The sequence below is a fragment of the Diabrotica virgifera genome, chromosome 5 (genome assembly GCF_917563875.1).
Source record: "Diabrotica virgifera virgifera chromosome 5, PGI_DIABVI_V3a".
Taxonomy (NCBI): domain Eukaryota; kingdom Metazoa; phylum Arthropoda; class Insecta; order Coleoptera; family Chrysomelidae; genus Diabrotica; species Diabrotica virgifera.
The window spans coordinates 202,721,972-202,737,407 of NC_065447.1; the positions used below are offsets into that span (position 1 = coordinate 202,721,972).

Genomic DNA, 15,436 nt, shown 5'->3' on the forward strand with positions numbered 1-15,436 from the left:
CGCGATTTAAAATTTGAAAAATGCGAAATAACCATTTTTAAGGCTTAATAACTCGATTAAAAACTATTATTATGAAAGTCAGAAAGTCACCTAATAAAATTTTATTCCCCCCCCCCCCCACCTACAATATCCTGAAAAAATTTTTGTCATTATTTTATTACTAAGCTGTTATTTTTAATTTTCAACAATGAGCGCTAAAAGCGTATTGAGGCGGCCGTCAATGTGAGTGCGAGTAAGATCCTCCATTCCGACCGTCCAATGGTGCATCTCGGTCGCACTCACATTGACAGCCGCCTCAATACGCTCCTAGCGCTCATTGTTAATAATTAAAAATAACAGCATAGTAATACAATAATGACAAATATTTCTTCAGTACCTTGTAGGGGGCTCGTTAAAATTTGATTTGGTGACTTTCTGACCTTCATAATAATAATTTTTAACTGAGTTATTAAGCCTTGAAAATGGCCATCTTCGAATTTTTTAAATTTTAAATCGCGTATAACTCGAGAACAATAAATTTTACAGAAAAATCACAAAAGACCCCTTTTGCTCCGAATGACCCAAATTAATCATGTAAAAAAATGTCCGAAGTGAATTTTTTTTGTGAATTTGTTTAAACAATTTTTCGATTACGGTACCACCTGACACCCTGTGGATTCGTCATAAGGACCTCTTTTTAAGTAAGTTTGTGCAGAAAAATCGAACTGGAATAATTTACCTAACGGGGGCGACGATACAACTTGGACTATAAATATTTGAACATAATATACAGTAACATTTAATTTCTAGAATCGGTTGTTTGTGTGAATCAACTTTTACTAAATGGCATTGGGAAGAGTATACTTTAACTAGTTGGAGTCTACTTTTACTAGTAAATGTTGAATAAAAATCTTCATTTTATATTTATAATCAACTTTTACTAAAACCAGCCGTTTGAGTCGACTCGAAATAGGAAAAGTCAACTCCAACTGGATAATCAACTTGAACTGTAACATATACATTAGCACGCTATACTTTAATGATGCCCTAATGATACAGAGTGTTTTATTTAAAAATTGACAAAATATTTTTACCCGTTACTTTAAAACCATTCGACATATCCTTGTCATAATTGGCAACAAGTGTAGGTACTGTACACCCTACTAAATTATGTTAAACAAACGTTTTTAGCTACCACCAGAGGCGTACGACAGGGGATAGTGAATAGTTGACCCTTCTCAAATTCTACGTCACTGGGGGAATTACTATTTTAGCGCCACAATTTTTAGATTCTCCAATACTTTCTATGTAAATAATAGACTCTTCATTGGTAACGATAAAGTCTTTAGTTTTCGAGATATTTGAAGTTAAAATTGAAACGGCACAGTTATTTTGATTATTATATTGTGTCGCTTCATTTTTAACTTCAAATATCTCGAAAGCTAATGATTTTATCGATACTAATGAAGAGTATATTATTTGCATAAAAAGTATTGCAAAATCTAAAAATTACACTAAAATACCAATTCCGTTAGTGGCGTAGAATTTAGGAAGGGTCAACCAGTTTTTTTCCACTGTCGTACGCCGCTGGTAGTAGCCAGAATCGATTATTTAACATAATTTAGTAGGGTGTACAGTACAGTACCTACACTTTCTGTCAAATATGATAAGGATACGTCAAATAGTTTTAAAGTACTGGGTACAAACAATTTTTTAAAATTAATCATATGAATCATATCATAAATTAATCAAAATAACTGTGCCGTTTCATTTTTAACTTCAAATATTTCAAAAACTAATGACTTTATCGTTCCAATGAACAGTATATTATTTACATAGATAGTATTAGAAAATCGAAAAATTGCGCTAAAATAATAATTCAGCCAGTCGCGTAGAATTTGTGAATTGTTAACCATTCACTATCCCCTGTCGTATGCCTCTGGAAGTAGCTAGAAACGTGTATTTATCATAATTGATAGGATGTACAGTTGCCACACTTTCTGCCAAGTATGATAAGGAAACGTCAAATAGTTTTAAAGTACTGGGTAAAAATAGTTTTATTAAAATTATTAAATAAAACACGCTGTAACTCAGTAAGGATCCACATTTTATGAGTTATTTGGGTTAAATGTTTTTTGTGTTAAAATAATTTGAGGTCTAAAATCTAAAACTCAGAGATTGGACATTCTAAATGATACACCCTATATATTGTCGCTAACACGATTTTCTTGTTTTAACTTTTTTTGGTCTAATTTATATATTTTCTTTGTTCCGATTGTGAATTTTAAATAAAATTTTTATCTGAGTCTCGTTTTACAAAATAGCTTAACGCTTTGCAAATATTTCGGCCGTTTCCCATCTTTAATTAACTTTTGATATTTCTTGATATTAAAATTATTTATCACTAAAGTGATGGAGAAACAGATTCACCTAAAACTAGAATATGTGTGGATATACTGTCTGTACAGTTCCAGATGTTTACCATGCCACTGAAACATGTGTTGATATTTCTCTGTTGAGTTCTTGAAAAAAAAAGTGAAAATAAATTATAAAAGTAAAAGTGTAAATTCAAGAATAGCAATATTCCACAGCTAATTGTCTTTTTTTACATCTTTCGTTCAATCATGATATGATAACCGTTCCAGAATTCTAGGTTTTTCAATGATTAGTTAGGATGTTGATTACCGATAGGTAAAAAATATTGTATTTTATTGTATATTATAATACATTATCGACTATTTATCCATAATAATCAGCTATTCTTCAAAAGTTTACAACCTATTTTATTTATATCCAGCTCATTTCTGCATAATCCGATTTTGTAAAGATATTCAAATTGGATGGTTAGTAAATATATTTAACATGTTATGCCTGGATTACGTAAACAAAATATTTGTGCTTCGTTAATTAGCATATGACTAACATTGTACAAATTATTAATTACCTTAATTATAATCAGCCTTATTAATTTAAACAAGGTTAATACACATACATTTCGATGTTATAGGCAGTTTGTATGTTAGTGTAAACATCCATCACTACGTGTAAGGTTAGAAACAGAGAAACTGTTTCAAATTAAATGAAATGGTTTTTGTGACGGCCAATTTCAAAAAGTGGAGTGTTGTTTGTGCTTTGCTCTGTATTTTAAATTTTGCTGATGGATTAACCGTAGGCAAGTATATAAATTTTGTTGAATTTGACTCTATTTTTACGAACAGGAACGAATGGCGTTCTGTATATTTGAGTAACTTTTTTGATAACATGTTATTTATTTACAGTAAAATAAATAAAATTAAAGCCTGCTTTTTTATAACAGTATGCTATGAAAATAGAATCTCATTATTGATCACATAAAACATTATTTTAACTTCTATATTGAATAAAATATGTCACAATTTTAATAAAAATACTTTATATTTGACGTTTTAATTTCCATAGGTCGTCTAACTTTTTAAAATGTCCATTGTTGTATTGTGGCGTGCCAACGTTGGTCTTTTTATCTAGCAGTGTGGCCTGTAGTAAAGCTCACCCTGATTATCTGGAAATAGACAACAAATTTTTCAATATTTTAATAATAGGTAAATTCGTAGTTTTTTACGTTTTTCGTCAATATTTCTAAAACTATGAGGTTTAGTATGAACAACCTTCTATACAAAAATGTTCTACATTAAATTTCAAATAAAAAAGTTTCGATGCATAATCCTTCTAAAATGAACGGTTCCAAAGTTACGGAGATAGTATATTATAATTGGTCCAAAAAAGGCCTAACCCAGACATTCAAAGTAAAAGTTTTCCTCCAACACCAAATTTTTCTATATGGTCCACATATTGTTCAGTAAAAAGTTTCACCATTTTGAGCGTCCGGTTTGGGGGGAGATCGGTAAATTAGTAGTTTTTTTACGTTTTTCATCAATATTTCTAAAACTATGCTTTAGCGTAAACAATATGTCGGTTCGCTAAACTCAGACGCAACTGGCTAGATATTTTAGTCGGTAATTTTTTTGTTTTTTGCCAATTTTGCAAAAATTAGCAAAATTACTGACTATTTAGTAATTATTAACTATTTAGTAATTATTTTTTGCCAATTTTACTAAAATTGGCAAAATTACCGACTAAAATATCTAGCCAGTTGCATCTGAGTTTAGCGAACAGACTATACCTAAAATTTAAAACAAAAAATATCCTATACCTAATTGTTATAAAATCGGTTTCAGAGTTACGGAGGGTGAAATGTGGAGGTTTTCGATACTTTTTAATCTTTTGGGCAATTGATGATGATTTTGGGTGGTGAGGTTGACGTTTCTTCAAGGGCTTATCACTAACATACCATCGGCCACTGAAATAGCAAATTTATTTACAAAACACAATCCTGTTAAAGAAAATTTCTTTCGTCAGTTGTAATAATATTAATTGACCAAAAAATATCAAAAGTATCGAAAACCTCCACTTTTCACCCTCCGTAGCTCTGGATCCGTTGATTTTATAATAGGACCTTTTTTGTTAAATTTTATGTAGAACATTTTTACAATAGAACAATTTAACATAGAACACCTTTAATATAGAACAATAGAACATTGTTTACGCTAAAGCATAGTTTTAGAAATATTGACGAGAAACATAAAAAAACTACTATTTTTTTACTTTTTACTTAAATTTACTTTTTACTGAACAATATGTTGACCAGACCATATAGAACAATTTGGTGTTGGGAGTAAATCTTTTACTTTGGATGTCTGGGTTAGGCCTTTTTGGACCAATTATATTTGCCGATTTCTTCTCTCCCCCCCCCCCACCCCCCATAACTCGACGCTAAAAATGGTGTGACTTTTTTGTGGACTATATAGAACAATTTGATGTTGGAGGATAACTTTCACTTTGGATGTCTGGGTTTGGGTCTAGTTAAACCATATTAAACCATACTAATAAAGTAATAAAGTAAAAAATTAAGTACATACAGAACAGTGTATATTTAAAAACTCTGACGATTTGAGCGGGGCGCAAGGAAATGGGTGAGTCACAAAGTTTCAGAAATAAGCGAATACTTCGCGAAATGAACGTCACATAGATAAACTAAATAATACGTGTTCAATATTTTTCAAAAATCTATCGAATGATACCAAACACGACCCCCCACGTAGTGGGATGAGGGGAAAATTTAAAATTTTTAATAGAATCGCTGCGATATTTCGCGAAATGAACATCAGATCGAAAAACTGAAAATACACGTATTCAATATTTTTGAAAAGTCTATCGAATGACACCAAACAAGACCCCCTATGGAGGTTGGGTGGGGGTAACTTTAAAATCTTAAATGGGAGCCCCTATTTTTTATTACATATTTATATTTCTTACGTAAAATAAGTAAATTGTATTCGAGATATTTTTTGAAATTATGGATAGATGGCGTTATAATCGAAAAAACGATTGTTGCAAATGGAAAATTAAATTAAAAAATGGAAAGTCTCCACTAAAATGGAAAACTTAACTTAAGTGTTTTTTGGTTTTAGAACCTAATCTTCACAACCCAATAGGTCCCCATAACGCTTTATTAACTGAAAATTTAGCATCCTTACCTCCCCTACTATGTTTCATAATATACCAAGCAGCAGATACACTCAAGAAAACTCAAATATATACAGTGTTTGGGATTAGTGCGAGGAATTATTGTACTCATTTTTCGTAAGAGATGCGAAAAAAATTTAGTAGGTAAAAGTTAAAGCATGTAATATTATAGGACTTTAAAAATATTTTCAATCTACAGGATCACCCATATTGGCAGGATTGAACAAACTTATCTTTTTTTTTTTTTGATCAAACACCCCCAGATTTTTAAATTTTTTGACTTTTCTCAATATTTTCGTTTTTTTCAATAAAAAGTCATACTGTTGGAGGTCCTTAAATGAAAAATTACGTTTCCTTTATTAATTTCGTAGCAATATTAATACCCTGTAGAACAGTAGAGATTTGGGATCAAAAAATATATTTATATTCAACCGATTTTTAATATAGTCTACTATTGTTCATCACAATAAACCATCACGATAAAAAACAGGTAACAATGTACAAGTAACAATGTAAAAGTAACAATGTACAAGTAACTAAAGTACATTATAGATATGTATTGTTGTAGAATTGTTTTTTTTTTTAAAGAAATTCAAAAAAGTTAAATTTATATCAACGACCATAAAATCATAGCTTTTCATCACCCTGTATATCACCAAAATTGTTTAGAATTTAATTTTGCTATTAAGCAAGTGTTTCTGGAGAAAGTGAAACGACTAATAAGTGATTCGACGAAATGAACGGGACATGAACAAACAAATTCGGTGATTAGAGAGTTGGACATCGTTGACGAAAACAAAGACGTTTTTAAGATCCTTCCGGGAAGGTATTTTAATGTGGTAAACAAACTGTATTAGTTTTAGTTGTAAAAGTAGAAAGCAGTAAAGAACTAATTATGATATTCTTTGAAATTTGACAAATTGTAAAAGTTGTTGGAAGAATAATTGGTTTCTTAAGAAATAAATGGTTTGAGAGAGGTTGTTGTTGATTGGATCGAAAATATCAGGAGAATGGATAATGAATGTGAGAGTATGGATTTGAGAGAAAAATAAAGACACTGTGTAATTGACATCGGAAGAATGCAGTCCAATTTTTTTTTAAGTGTAGAATCAGTGTAGAGTGGTGTGATCGGCCTTTGCGAGCAGAATCAAGTTGAAACCAAATCGTCGACCGGTTGAATAGTTAATTTTCCTGGTCCGAGGGAGATTCCTTTTGTTTTGTCTAGAACGAGTAGCTGATTATTATCCGTTTGTGCACAAGATATTCGAGCAAGTCCTGTGTGTTTTTCTGGAAAGCAGTTTGGACGAGAGGGACTTTTTGGCAACATCCAGAGAGTACGTGTTGGGAGAATCAAAGACGGCGCAATCCAGAAAACGAGGGAGTGAAGAATGAAAGGTTAGTCAAATCATTTGTCGGAATTGAGAAAATTTATTTATATCAAAACCATATTTGTTTATTAAACAATTTTTTAACGCAGTTAGTGATTTCAAATTTGAGAAATCAATTCAAGAGAAGAAAAGTAAAATTCACTCAATTTAGTATGAGTAAATAAGAAATTAATCAAATAAATATTTTGTCAAAACAAGGAGATATCAGAGTTAGAGTTTAATTTATTAAGTTAGAGATTGTTGCAACAAAGTTAAATTTTAGCATTTTTGAATCTTATGTACACGGCTTATTTGATAGAAACAATATATTACATTTATATGATTTTGAGTGTTTTCAATTTCCCTGTTTCTACCCTGGAAGAAGTAAGCAACCAGAAATACTAGAAGCCACAGATCACAGGTATTGTATCAAATACAAGATTAGCCCTGAGAATAAAATTGATTTGAAAATTTAATTGGAATTTAGTTGTGTTTTGACATAGGCAAGAAATAAAATAATTGAATAATCAATTAAATTAAGAATTTGCTAATTAATCTAAATAAATAGAAAAAGTAGAGCATAACAGTATATTTGGGTGTCATATGCAGTAGCTTAAACTTATTAGTTGCTATGTTTGTATTTTATTTATTGTATGTTCAATTTGTAATTAATATAAATTTCGCAATATATTGTATTTGGCTTGCTACAATTGAATAACTTGTATTTTTTTAATATTGACGATTTATCTAATTTCAGTAAGTTGTATTTATTGATATTAATATTTTTTTACTCTATGTAAGCTTTGTTCATAAAATTGTAAAATTTTCAGTGACTATAAAAAGCATATTTATAATCCCATAGAAATAGATTAAGAGCGCAGGCGCAAATATTTTACAGCTATCCCTACTTTTTCTTTCTTTACACGGCTAACTACGTGTAATAAAATTCTCACTGGTATAGATATGTACATAAACATTCCTTGACAATGGCATTGTCACTATTAACTTAGAGATGATTTTTGAATGTTCTTAGATGAATTTTACTCATATAGTAGTTTAAGTTATCAAATTAGGTAATTAATCTGATAATTTTTTCACTAACTATATATTCAATGATTATAATAATTTATATACTAAGCAATAAAAACTAATACTTGATCGAGAAAAGAGGAAAAGCGATAAAGTGATTTTTTTAATAATATATTGTTACTATGGAACGCTTACACAAATTTTGAACATCTTTAACAACAAAATATTTGGATAACAGAATACATCCTGGTGTATTCTCTGCAGTGGTGCTGAAAAACTACCCATAAAACGTGGAGTAAACGACAAGATTGTGTTTTATCACCCACCCTTTTTAATCTGTACTCTGAAGAAATCTTTAGAGAAGCTTTGGATGACAGACAAGAGGGAGTAAGGCTAGGCGGAGAGGTAGTCAACAATATTAGATACGCTGACGATACAGCCATTCTTGCAGAAAATTTACAAGAATTTCAGACACTACTAAATCTAGTCAGTGAAGCAAGTTATCGGAGAGGCCTTAAAATCAACATTTCAAAGACAAAGTGGATGACAGTTGGAAAGATTAATATAGATCAAGGTCTGCTTTCTCTTGATGAAGAGGAGATAGAACGGGTAAATCATTCCAAGTACCTTGACAGCTGGTTAAATGTAAATTGTAACTCTGATGAAGAGATAATATTATAACTAGGATCGAAATATCACGGAAGGCTTTTATGACCTGGAAACCAGTTTTATGTAACAGAAACCTGTCGATGAATATTCGAAAGAAGGTTCCGAAATGTTATGTGTGGTCGATCTATTGTATGGGTGTAAGACATGGACGTTAAAAATCACAATTCTAAACAAATTAGAAGAACCCGAATTGTGGTGCTATCGACGAATCCCAAAGATATCGTGGGTCTTGCACATATGTTCGATATTTTCTCCAAACGATGAATTCAGAACGTCTGCTCATAAACATCATAAAAAAGAGGAAACTAGAATACTTCGGCCATATAATTTGAGGACCTAAATACCATCTGCTTCGCCTTATAATACAAGGAAAAGTGGAGGGAAAGAGATGGATTGGTCGCAAATAACTTCCATGGCTGCGTAATATTAGACAATGGTGTTGCTGCACAGTAGAAGAATTGTTTAGCGCAGTAGCCGATAGAGACAGGTTTCAGGAAATTGTAAGCATGATGACGGCCAACGTTTGAATACAGACACGACAACTAAAGAAGGAAGAAGAATATTCTCGGCTTGGGATCTTCCATAAATAATAAACAATATATAACTTTTTATTAATTTCACGTTTTAAATCAATTATTTACACTTAAAATACACTATCAATATTATTTAATAAACAACTCAAAATATTCCTAAAGCCGTGTTAAATATCTAAAATTGTCACTGTCTGGTCAGCCTTTTCTGTTCCACTGAGTGCGTTGTATGACAAAGATAGCGAATGTTGGATTTGGAAAATATTACCACGGACATAGTGCTCATTTTTTTCGAATCCTGAAAGAACTAATAAATATTTTTGAAAAATTTAACCGAAACCAGAATGAAAGGCTAAATTATTACCGATGGCCGAAAGTCCCCTAGAATAAATAAAGAGTTTCTTTTGAATGAGATATTTGAAATTAAAAATCACACTTAACTTTCTCTTAGTATTTCACCCCTGTAACTTATTAAAATAAACATGATAGAAGTTTTCAGGGACTTTCGGCCCTCGGTAATATCGTAATCTTTCATTCTGCGTGTAAATTTTTTAAAAATACTATTAGTTTTCTCAGGATTCGAAAAAAAAAATGAACTCGATTTAAATAGAATTGGAGTCGAAATTTCCGCCGATCCCCTTAATATAATACTTCAATTAGATATGTCACAAAAAACAATTACAGAACCTTGTAAATATTTTTGTTTTCATACACTTTCTGGGCATGCTATAATATATTGAAAGCGAATTTAAATTCCTGCCGTTATTACAAATTCTATTACTGTTTTCTTTTAACGTATTTACTTAAGTTTTCATTGAATGGCTTCCTACTGAATCCATTAACACCAGACTGGTTTAATTAAATTATATTTCAATAGCAAGTTAATGTGTCAGACAAAAAGCACAAGAACTAAGAAAGAAGGGAGAAACGTGAAAGCAGGGTATAAGAAAATATTTTCTGAAATGGCATGAACCAAACGCTGCGTTGGTAGTAGAGACCAAAGCAAAAAGCTAAGCACCAGCAGGAAAACGAAACAAATCATCATCATCACGTAGCGCTACAACCCTGGATGGGTCCTGGCTGACTGTACAACTTTCTTCCAATTTGTTCGGTCTTCCATCAACCTAGGGTCAAATGGGATGTTTTTTCGGAGATCTGCTTGGATGTTATCTCTCCATCGCATTCTGGGACGTCCGAGTGGTCTTTTGCCTGTAGGAATCTCCTCCCATACCAGTCTTATAAGTCTCTCGTTATGAAGTCGATCTGTGCACTTGGCCTGTCCATCTTAGTCGCTGTGATTTAATTTCTCGGACAATATCGGTGTCATTGTAGAGTTCTTTTAATTCGAAGTTGGTTCTGATCCTATACTGGTTTGTGTTAATGTCGTGGTGAGGTCCGAAAATTTTTCAAGTATTTTTCGTTCAAAATGTCTGAGCTTTTTCTCGTTTGATTTGGTCATGGTCCACGTTTCGCAACCATATATTAGTACAGGTCTGACGATGGATTTATATATTTTGATCTTGGAACTTTTGTAAGATTTTTTGATTTTATAAGCTTATCCGGTGCGAATAGACAGCGATTTTTTGATTGGATTCTGTCTTTTATTTCTTCAGTAACATCGTTGTCAGCTGTGATTACGGCCCCCAGATACTTAAAACGTTGTACTCTTTCGAAATTGAAGGTGTTGACGGTCACATTTTGTCCTAGCCTGTCTCTTCGTGTCGTTCTATTTATACACATATATTTCGTCTTCTCTTCATTAATCCTCAGCCGTACTTCGCTTGTTGCTCCTTCCACCTTGCTGAAAATGGCTTTTGTGGATATGATGGAGTCTCCAACGAGATCAATGTCATCTGCGTATGCTAGTAATAACTTTTGACCTTGAACCCATAGCAGTTCTGTTTTTATTTCGGCCGACCTCATGGCTTTCTTTAATACAAGGTTAAAAATTGGTGGAGATAACGCATCGCCCTGTTTGAGTCCACTGTTGATTTCGAAGCTGTGACAGTTTATTATTTACACGTACTTTTGATATTCTACCCTCCATACAGACTTTAGTCATCCGAATGAGTTTCTTTGGTATTGAGAACTCCGCCATGGCATTCCATACTTGGCTTCTTTCTACGCTGTCATATGCCTGTCGAAAGTCTATGAAGAGATTGTGTATGGGTCTGTTATACTTCCATCCCTTTTCTAGAAGCTGTCTCAGCGTGAATAGTTGATCTATTTTGGATCTGTTTGCCCTAAAACTGGCTTGATATTCTCCTAGGACATTTTTAGCAAAAGTGGTTAGTCTACTGAGGATGATGTTTGAGAGGACTTTATATGCCGTGTTTAAGAGTGAAATTCCTCTCTAATTTGCGCATTTTGTTTTGTCCCCTTTTTTGTGGATGGGCACTATGATGTTTTCCTTCCATCTTGCTGGTATCCTTTCTTCTAACCATATCTGTGTCATTAATTGGTGGACTTGGCGATGTAGTGTTCGAAATGAAACGAAACAAATGACAACGAAAAATGCGAAGAAAAGGATTAAGAACCCTGGAAATGAAACAAAACAAGAAAGAAATAAAGAAGAAAAACCGAAGAATGACAAGATACAGTTAGCAACAAGGAATGTCAGCGGAACATTGTATGAAGGTGCGTTAAAAAAACTAGTCAAAGTAGTCAATGAAGCAAGGAAGTATAAAATTGATTCAATGGCTCCGCTTCTTCTTCTTTCCATGCCATCTCCGCGACGAAGGTTGGCAATTATCATTGCTATTCTAACTTTTGACACTACAGCCCGAAAGAGTTCAGTTGAGCTGCATCCAAACAATTATCTCAGCTTTCTCTGCCAGGACATTTTTCTTCTATCTATGTGGCGCCTTTCTTGAATCTTTCCCTGCGTTATTAATTTTAGAAGTTCATATCTGTCACCACATGTTTTATGTCCCAAATATTATAGTTTTCTTATTTTGATGGAATCTACTATCTCCCTGCTGGATGCAATGGCTCTGCAAGAGACAACAATTAGGGCCACAAATATCGGAAATAGGAGATGTGGTGCTCTTTAAAAGTAAAGGAAAAAACAAAAAGTTTGGAGCTGTTTTTTAGCTAAATGTATCGAGAACAAAGTGTTAGCTTTGAATCCTGTCTCTGACATGATGTGTTCAATACAAATTAAAAGTAATAAAAGGAACTGGAGTATAATCAATACTCACGCACCGTCAGAAAACAAGGACGATGAAATAAAAGATATTCCTAAACGTGAGGTAAAAATAATAACGGGTGACTCTAACGCTAAAGAAGAAAAAGAACCTCTGTATACGGCTGTAAATAGTAACTATAGTAAACACGAAGTATCAAACGATAATTTCCAAAGACTTCTTGGATTTGCAATGGAGAAAAAAATAGTGGTCAGGGGCACACATCTAAAACGAAAAGAGATATTGTACGTATAAAGCCTATTCTGATCGAAAGTACATAAATACATGAATATAATATGTAATTCAAAACCTAAGAAGTACGAGAGCAGCTGAAATGGATTCGGACCGTTATCTCGTTAGATACACATGTGGTAAAATGCAGGAAGAAAAAGAGAAAACGAACAATAAAAGGAAGATAAACTACAATATTGAAAAACTTAAGGAAGAAGAATGAAATATGAAGAAGAAATAAATAAAATTATCCAACAATATCATTAAAATTTACAAACATAGCAAGCCTGGGAACAAATAATTAAATCTGTCTCAGGAGAAATTACGAGAAAATAGTTAAGCGCGAATTCAAGGGAAGTGCGAACAAAGGTTAGTTTAACGAAGAGTGTCAGGCGAAAGCTAAGGAAACGAAGATCAGAAAACAAATATTAAAAAATAATAGAGAGTGTAAAAAACAAGAATATAGAATAATGCGGTGGAAACTGAAAGCCATGGGTACAAAGAAAAAGAGATACCATAATGAGTTGAAATTAAAAGAGATAGAAGAGAAGTTCAAAAACAAAGAGGTGAGATCGTTCTATCAAGAAAAATGTGGACCAAGCAACAAAAATAAAATTTGTTTAATTTATTAATGTTTTGTATTTAGATAACGATTTCCGAAGTTAAAATCGACCGACAGGTCAAATAAACTTATTTTTAAAATAAAATTGTAGCTAAGTTCCAACAAAAATAAATTGAATTGGGATTCTACAAAAAATAACTTCGCCACAATTGATTACCTCTCAATAATGTAAGATTACCTTTTTACTTGTTCTTAAATTTTATTTATGTACCATACTGAATATATCAATGAAAATATTTTTTTTTTTTTTTTATTAACTCCATTGAGTACAACAATCTGCCCATTGGGCATTAAGCATTTGTTATGGTAAAAAATATAGACATGTAGAGAGTTACTCCAGTGAGTAACCTCTTTACAATTCTAAAACTAAAATTTTATCAGTCTGAATACACTTTTGATTACGTTCAGTTGGTTAAGTCGGACGGCAGTTGCCGTTTTAGTCTACGCACTTCAAAGACGTCCCGCACATTTAATTGTCTGGCAAACGCATTAGGATGCACTAACACTCGTTCAAAGTATTTAACACTAAAACGTTGTATGGCTTCTTTCACGGATTCTAGGGGGATGTCGTGTTGAATCACCTCGTTGGATACATAGTATGGCGCATTGACTATGGAACGCAGCACCTTGTTTTGAAATCTCTGTAAGATGTTTGTATTGGAGACGCTAGCAGTGCCCCATAGCTGAATCCCATAAGTCCATATGGGCTTGAGGATGGACTTGTAGAGTAAAATTTTGTTATCCAGAGATAGTTTGGAATTGCGTCCAATGAGCCAATACATATTTCTCAATTTAAGTCCAAGCTGTTTTCGTTTTGTAAAAATATGTTTTTTCCAAGTAAGGCGGCGGTCCAAGTGCATGCCAAGATATTTGGCGTCCTCGGATTGAGGAATTAGACAATTATCAATATATACAGGGGGGCATGTTTCTCTGCGTAGCGTGAATGTTACATGTAATGATTTAGTTCCATTAGATTTGATGCGCCATACTTTCATCCATTGCTGAATTCTATTTAGGTTTGATTGAAGATCCCTTGATGCTGTTGTTGGATCTGTGTGGGATGCCAGGATAGCAGTGTCGTCTGCATACGTTGCAACTGTAGTTGTACTAGATGTTGGAATGTCCGCTGTGTATAAAAGATACAGAATTGGGCCGAGAACGCTGCCTTGTGGGATGCCTGAGTGAATGGGATATATCTTGGTGTGCTCGGTACCGTGCTTCACAAGGAAGTGTCTATTTTCTATGTAGGATTTTAAGAGATGGAAGTGAGGATAGGGTAGGAGCTTCTTTAATTTTATTTGTAGCCCTATGTGCCATACCTTGTCAAAAGCCTGAGATATGTCAAGGAAAGCAGCAGAACAGTATCTTTTGGAGTTAAAATCCTTGTTTATTTGGTTGACTAGCCTATGCACTTGTTCTATGGTTCCGTGTTTGTCTCGGAAACCGAATTGGTGTTCTGGAATTATTTTATTTTCGTCTATTATCGTTTTCAACCTTTTTACGTACATTTTTTCAAAGACTTTGCTAATCATAGGCAAAAGGCTTATAGGCCGGTATGAAGATGCATTTTCCGGTCTTTTTCCTGGTTTAAGGATCATTAGGATTTGTGCCACTTTCCATGAGCTAGGGAAGTACTTTAGACGCAGAATTGCATTAAATATAAAGGTGATTAGTTTTATGCACTTATCCGAGACTTCTTTTAGAATCTTGCCAGAGATTAGGTCAAATCCAGGGGCTTTTTTGATGTTGATTTCATCTATTATTGTTTGTTTTACTTGGTTGACTGTAAATTTCGTGTGGGGCAGATCCATTTGAAACGGTGCTGTTAGGAATCTGGTTAGTTCTGTTTCTTCCTCTGTAGATACTGTAGAAGGGTATGGCGTAAATACTTTTTGAAGGTGCTTGCCAAAAAGATCAGCTTTTTCTTTGTCGTTCCTAGCCCAGGTGTTTGCCTCATCTTTGATTGGTGGGTTATGCTGTTGGGGCCGTTTGAGCTTTTTCGTGGCTTTCCAGAGTGAATAATCTGTAGCTTCAGTTGGTGTTAAATTTTCTAAATATTCTTGTATTCCATGGTTTTCTTCTTCATGGATTAATTCCTTTAATTCCTTTGTTGCTTTGTTAAGTTTTTTCTTATTTTCTGCCGTTCTTGACTGTTGCCAATTTTTACGTAATTGTCGTTTTTCTAAAATTTTTTGTTTAATTGTGGGAGACACATTATTTCTGTTTTGAGATGGTTCGTAGCTGGGAGTCGCGTACCATGCA

At 33.1% G+C, this 15,436-nt stretch overlaps 1 protein-coding gene across 1 annotated transcript in view; it reads left to right on the forward strand.

The window, feature by feature from the left end:
• Positions 1 to 2,972: 2,972 nt before the first annotated feature.
• LOC114324194 (glutamate receptor ionotropic, kainate 2) overlaps positions 2,973 to 15,436 on the forward strand; it is a 96,521-nt gene continuing 84,057 nt past the window's right edge. The window contains exon 1 of the mRNA XM_028271961.2: positions 2,973 to 3,151. Within this exon, the coding sequence (XP_028127762.2) occupies positions 3,064 to 3,151 (88 nt within the window). The 5' untranslated portion in view covers positions 2,973 to 3,063. The remainder of the gene's footprint in view (positions 3,152 to 15,436) is intronic.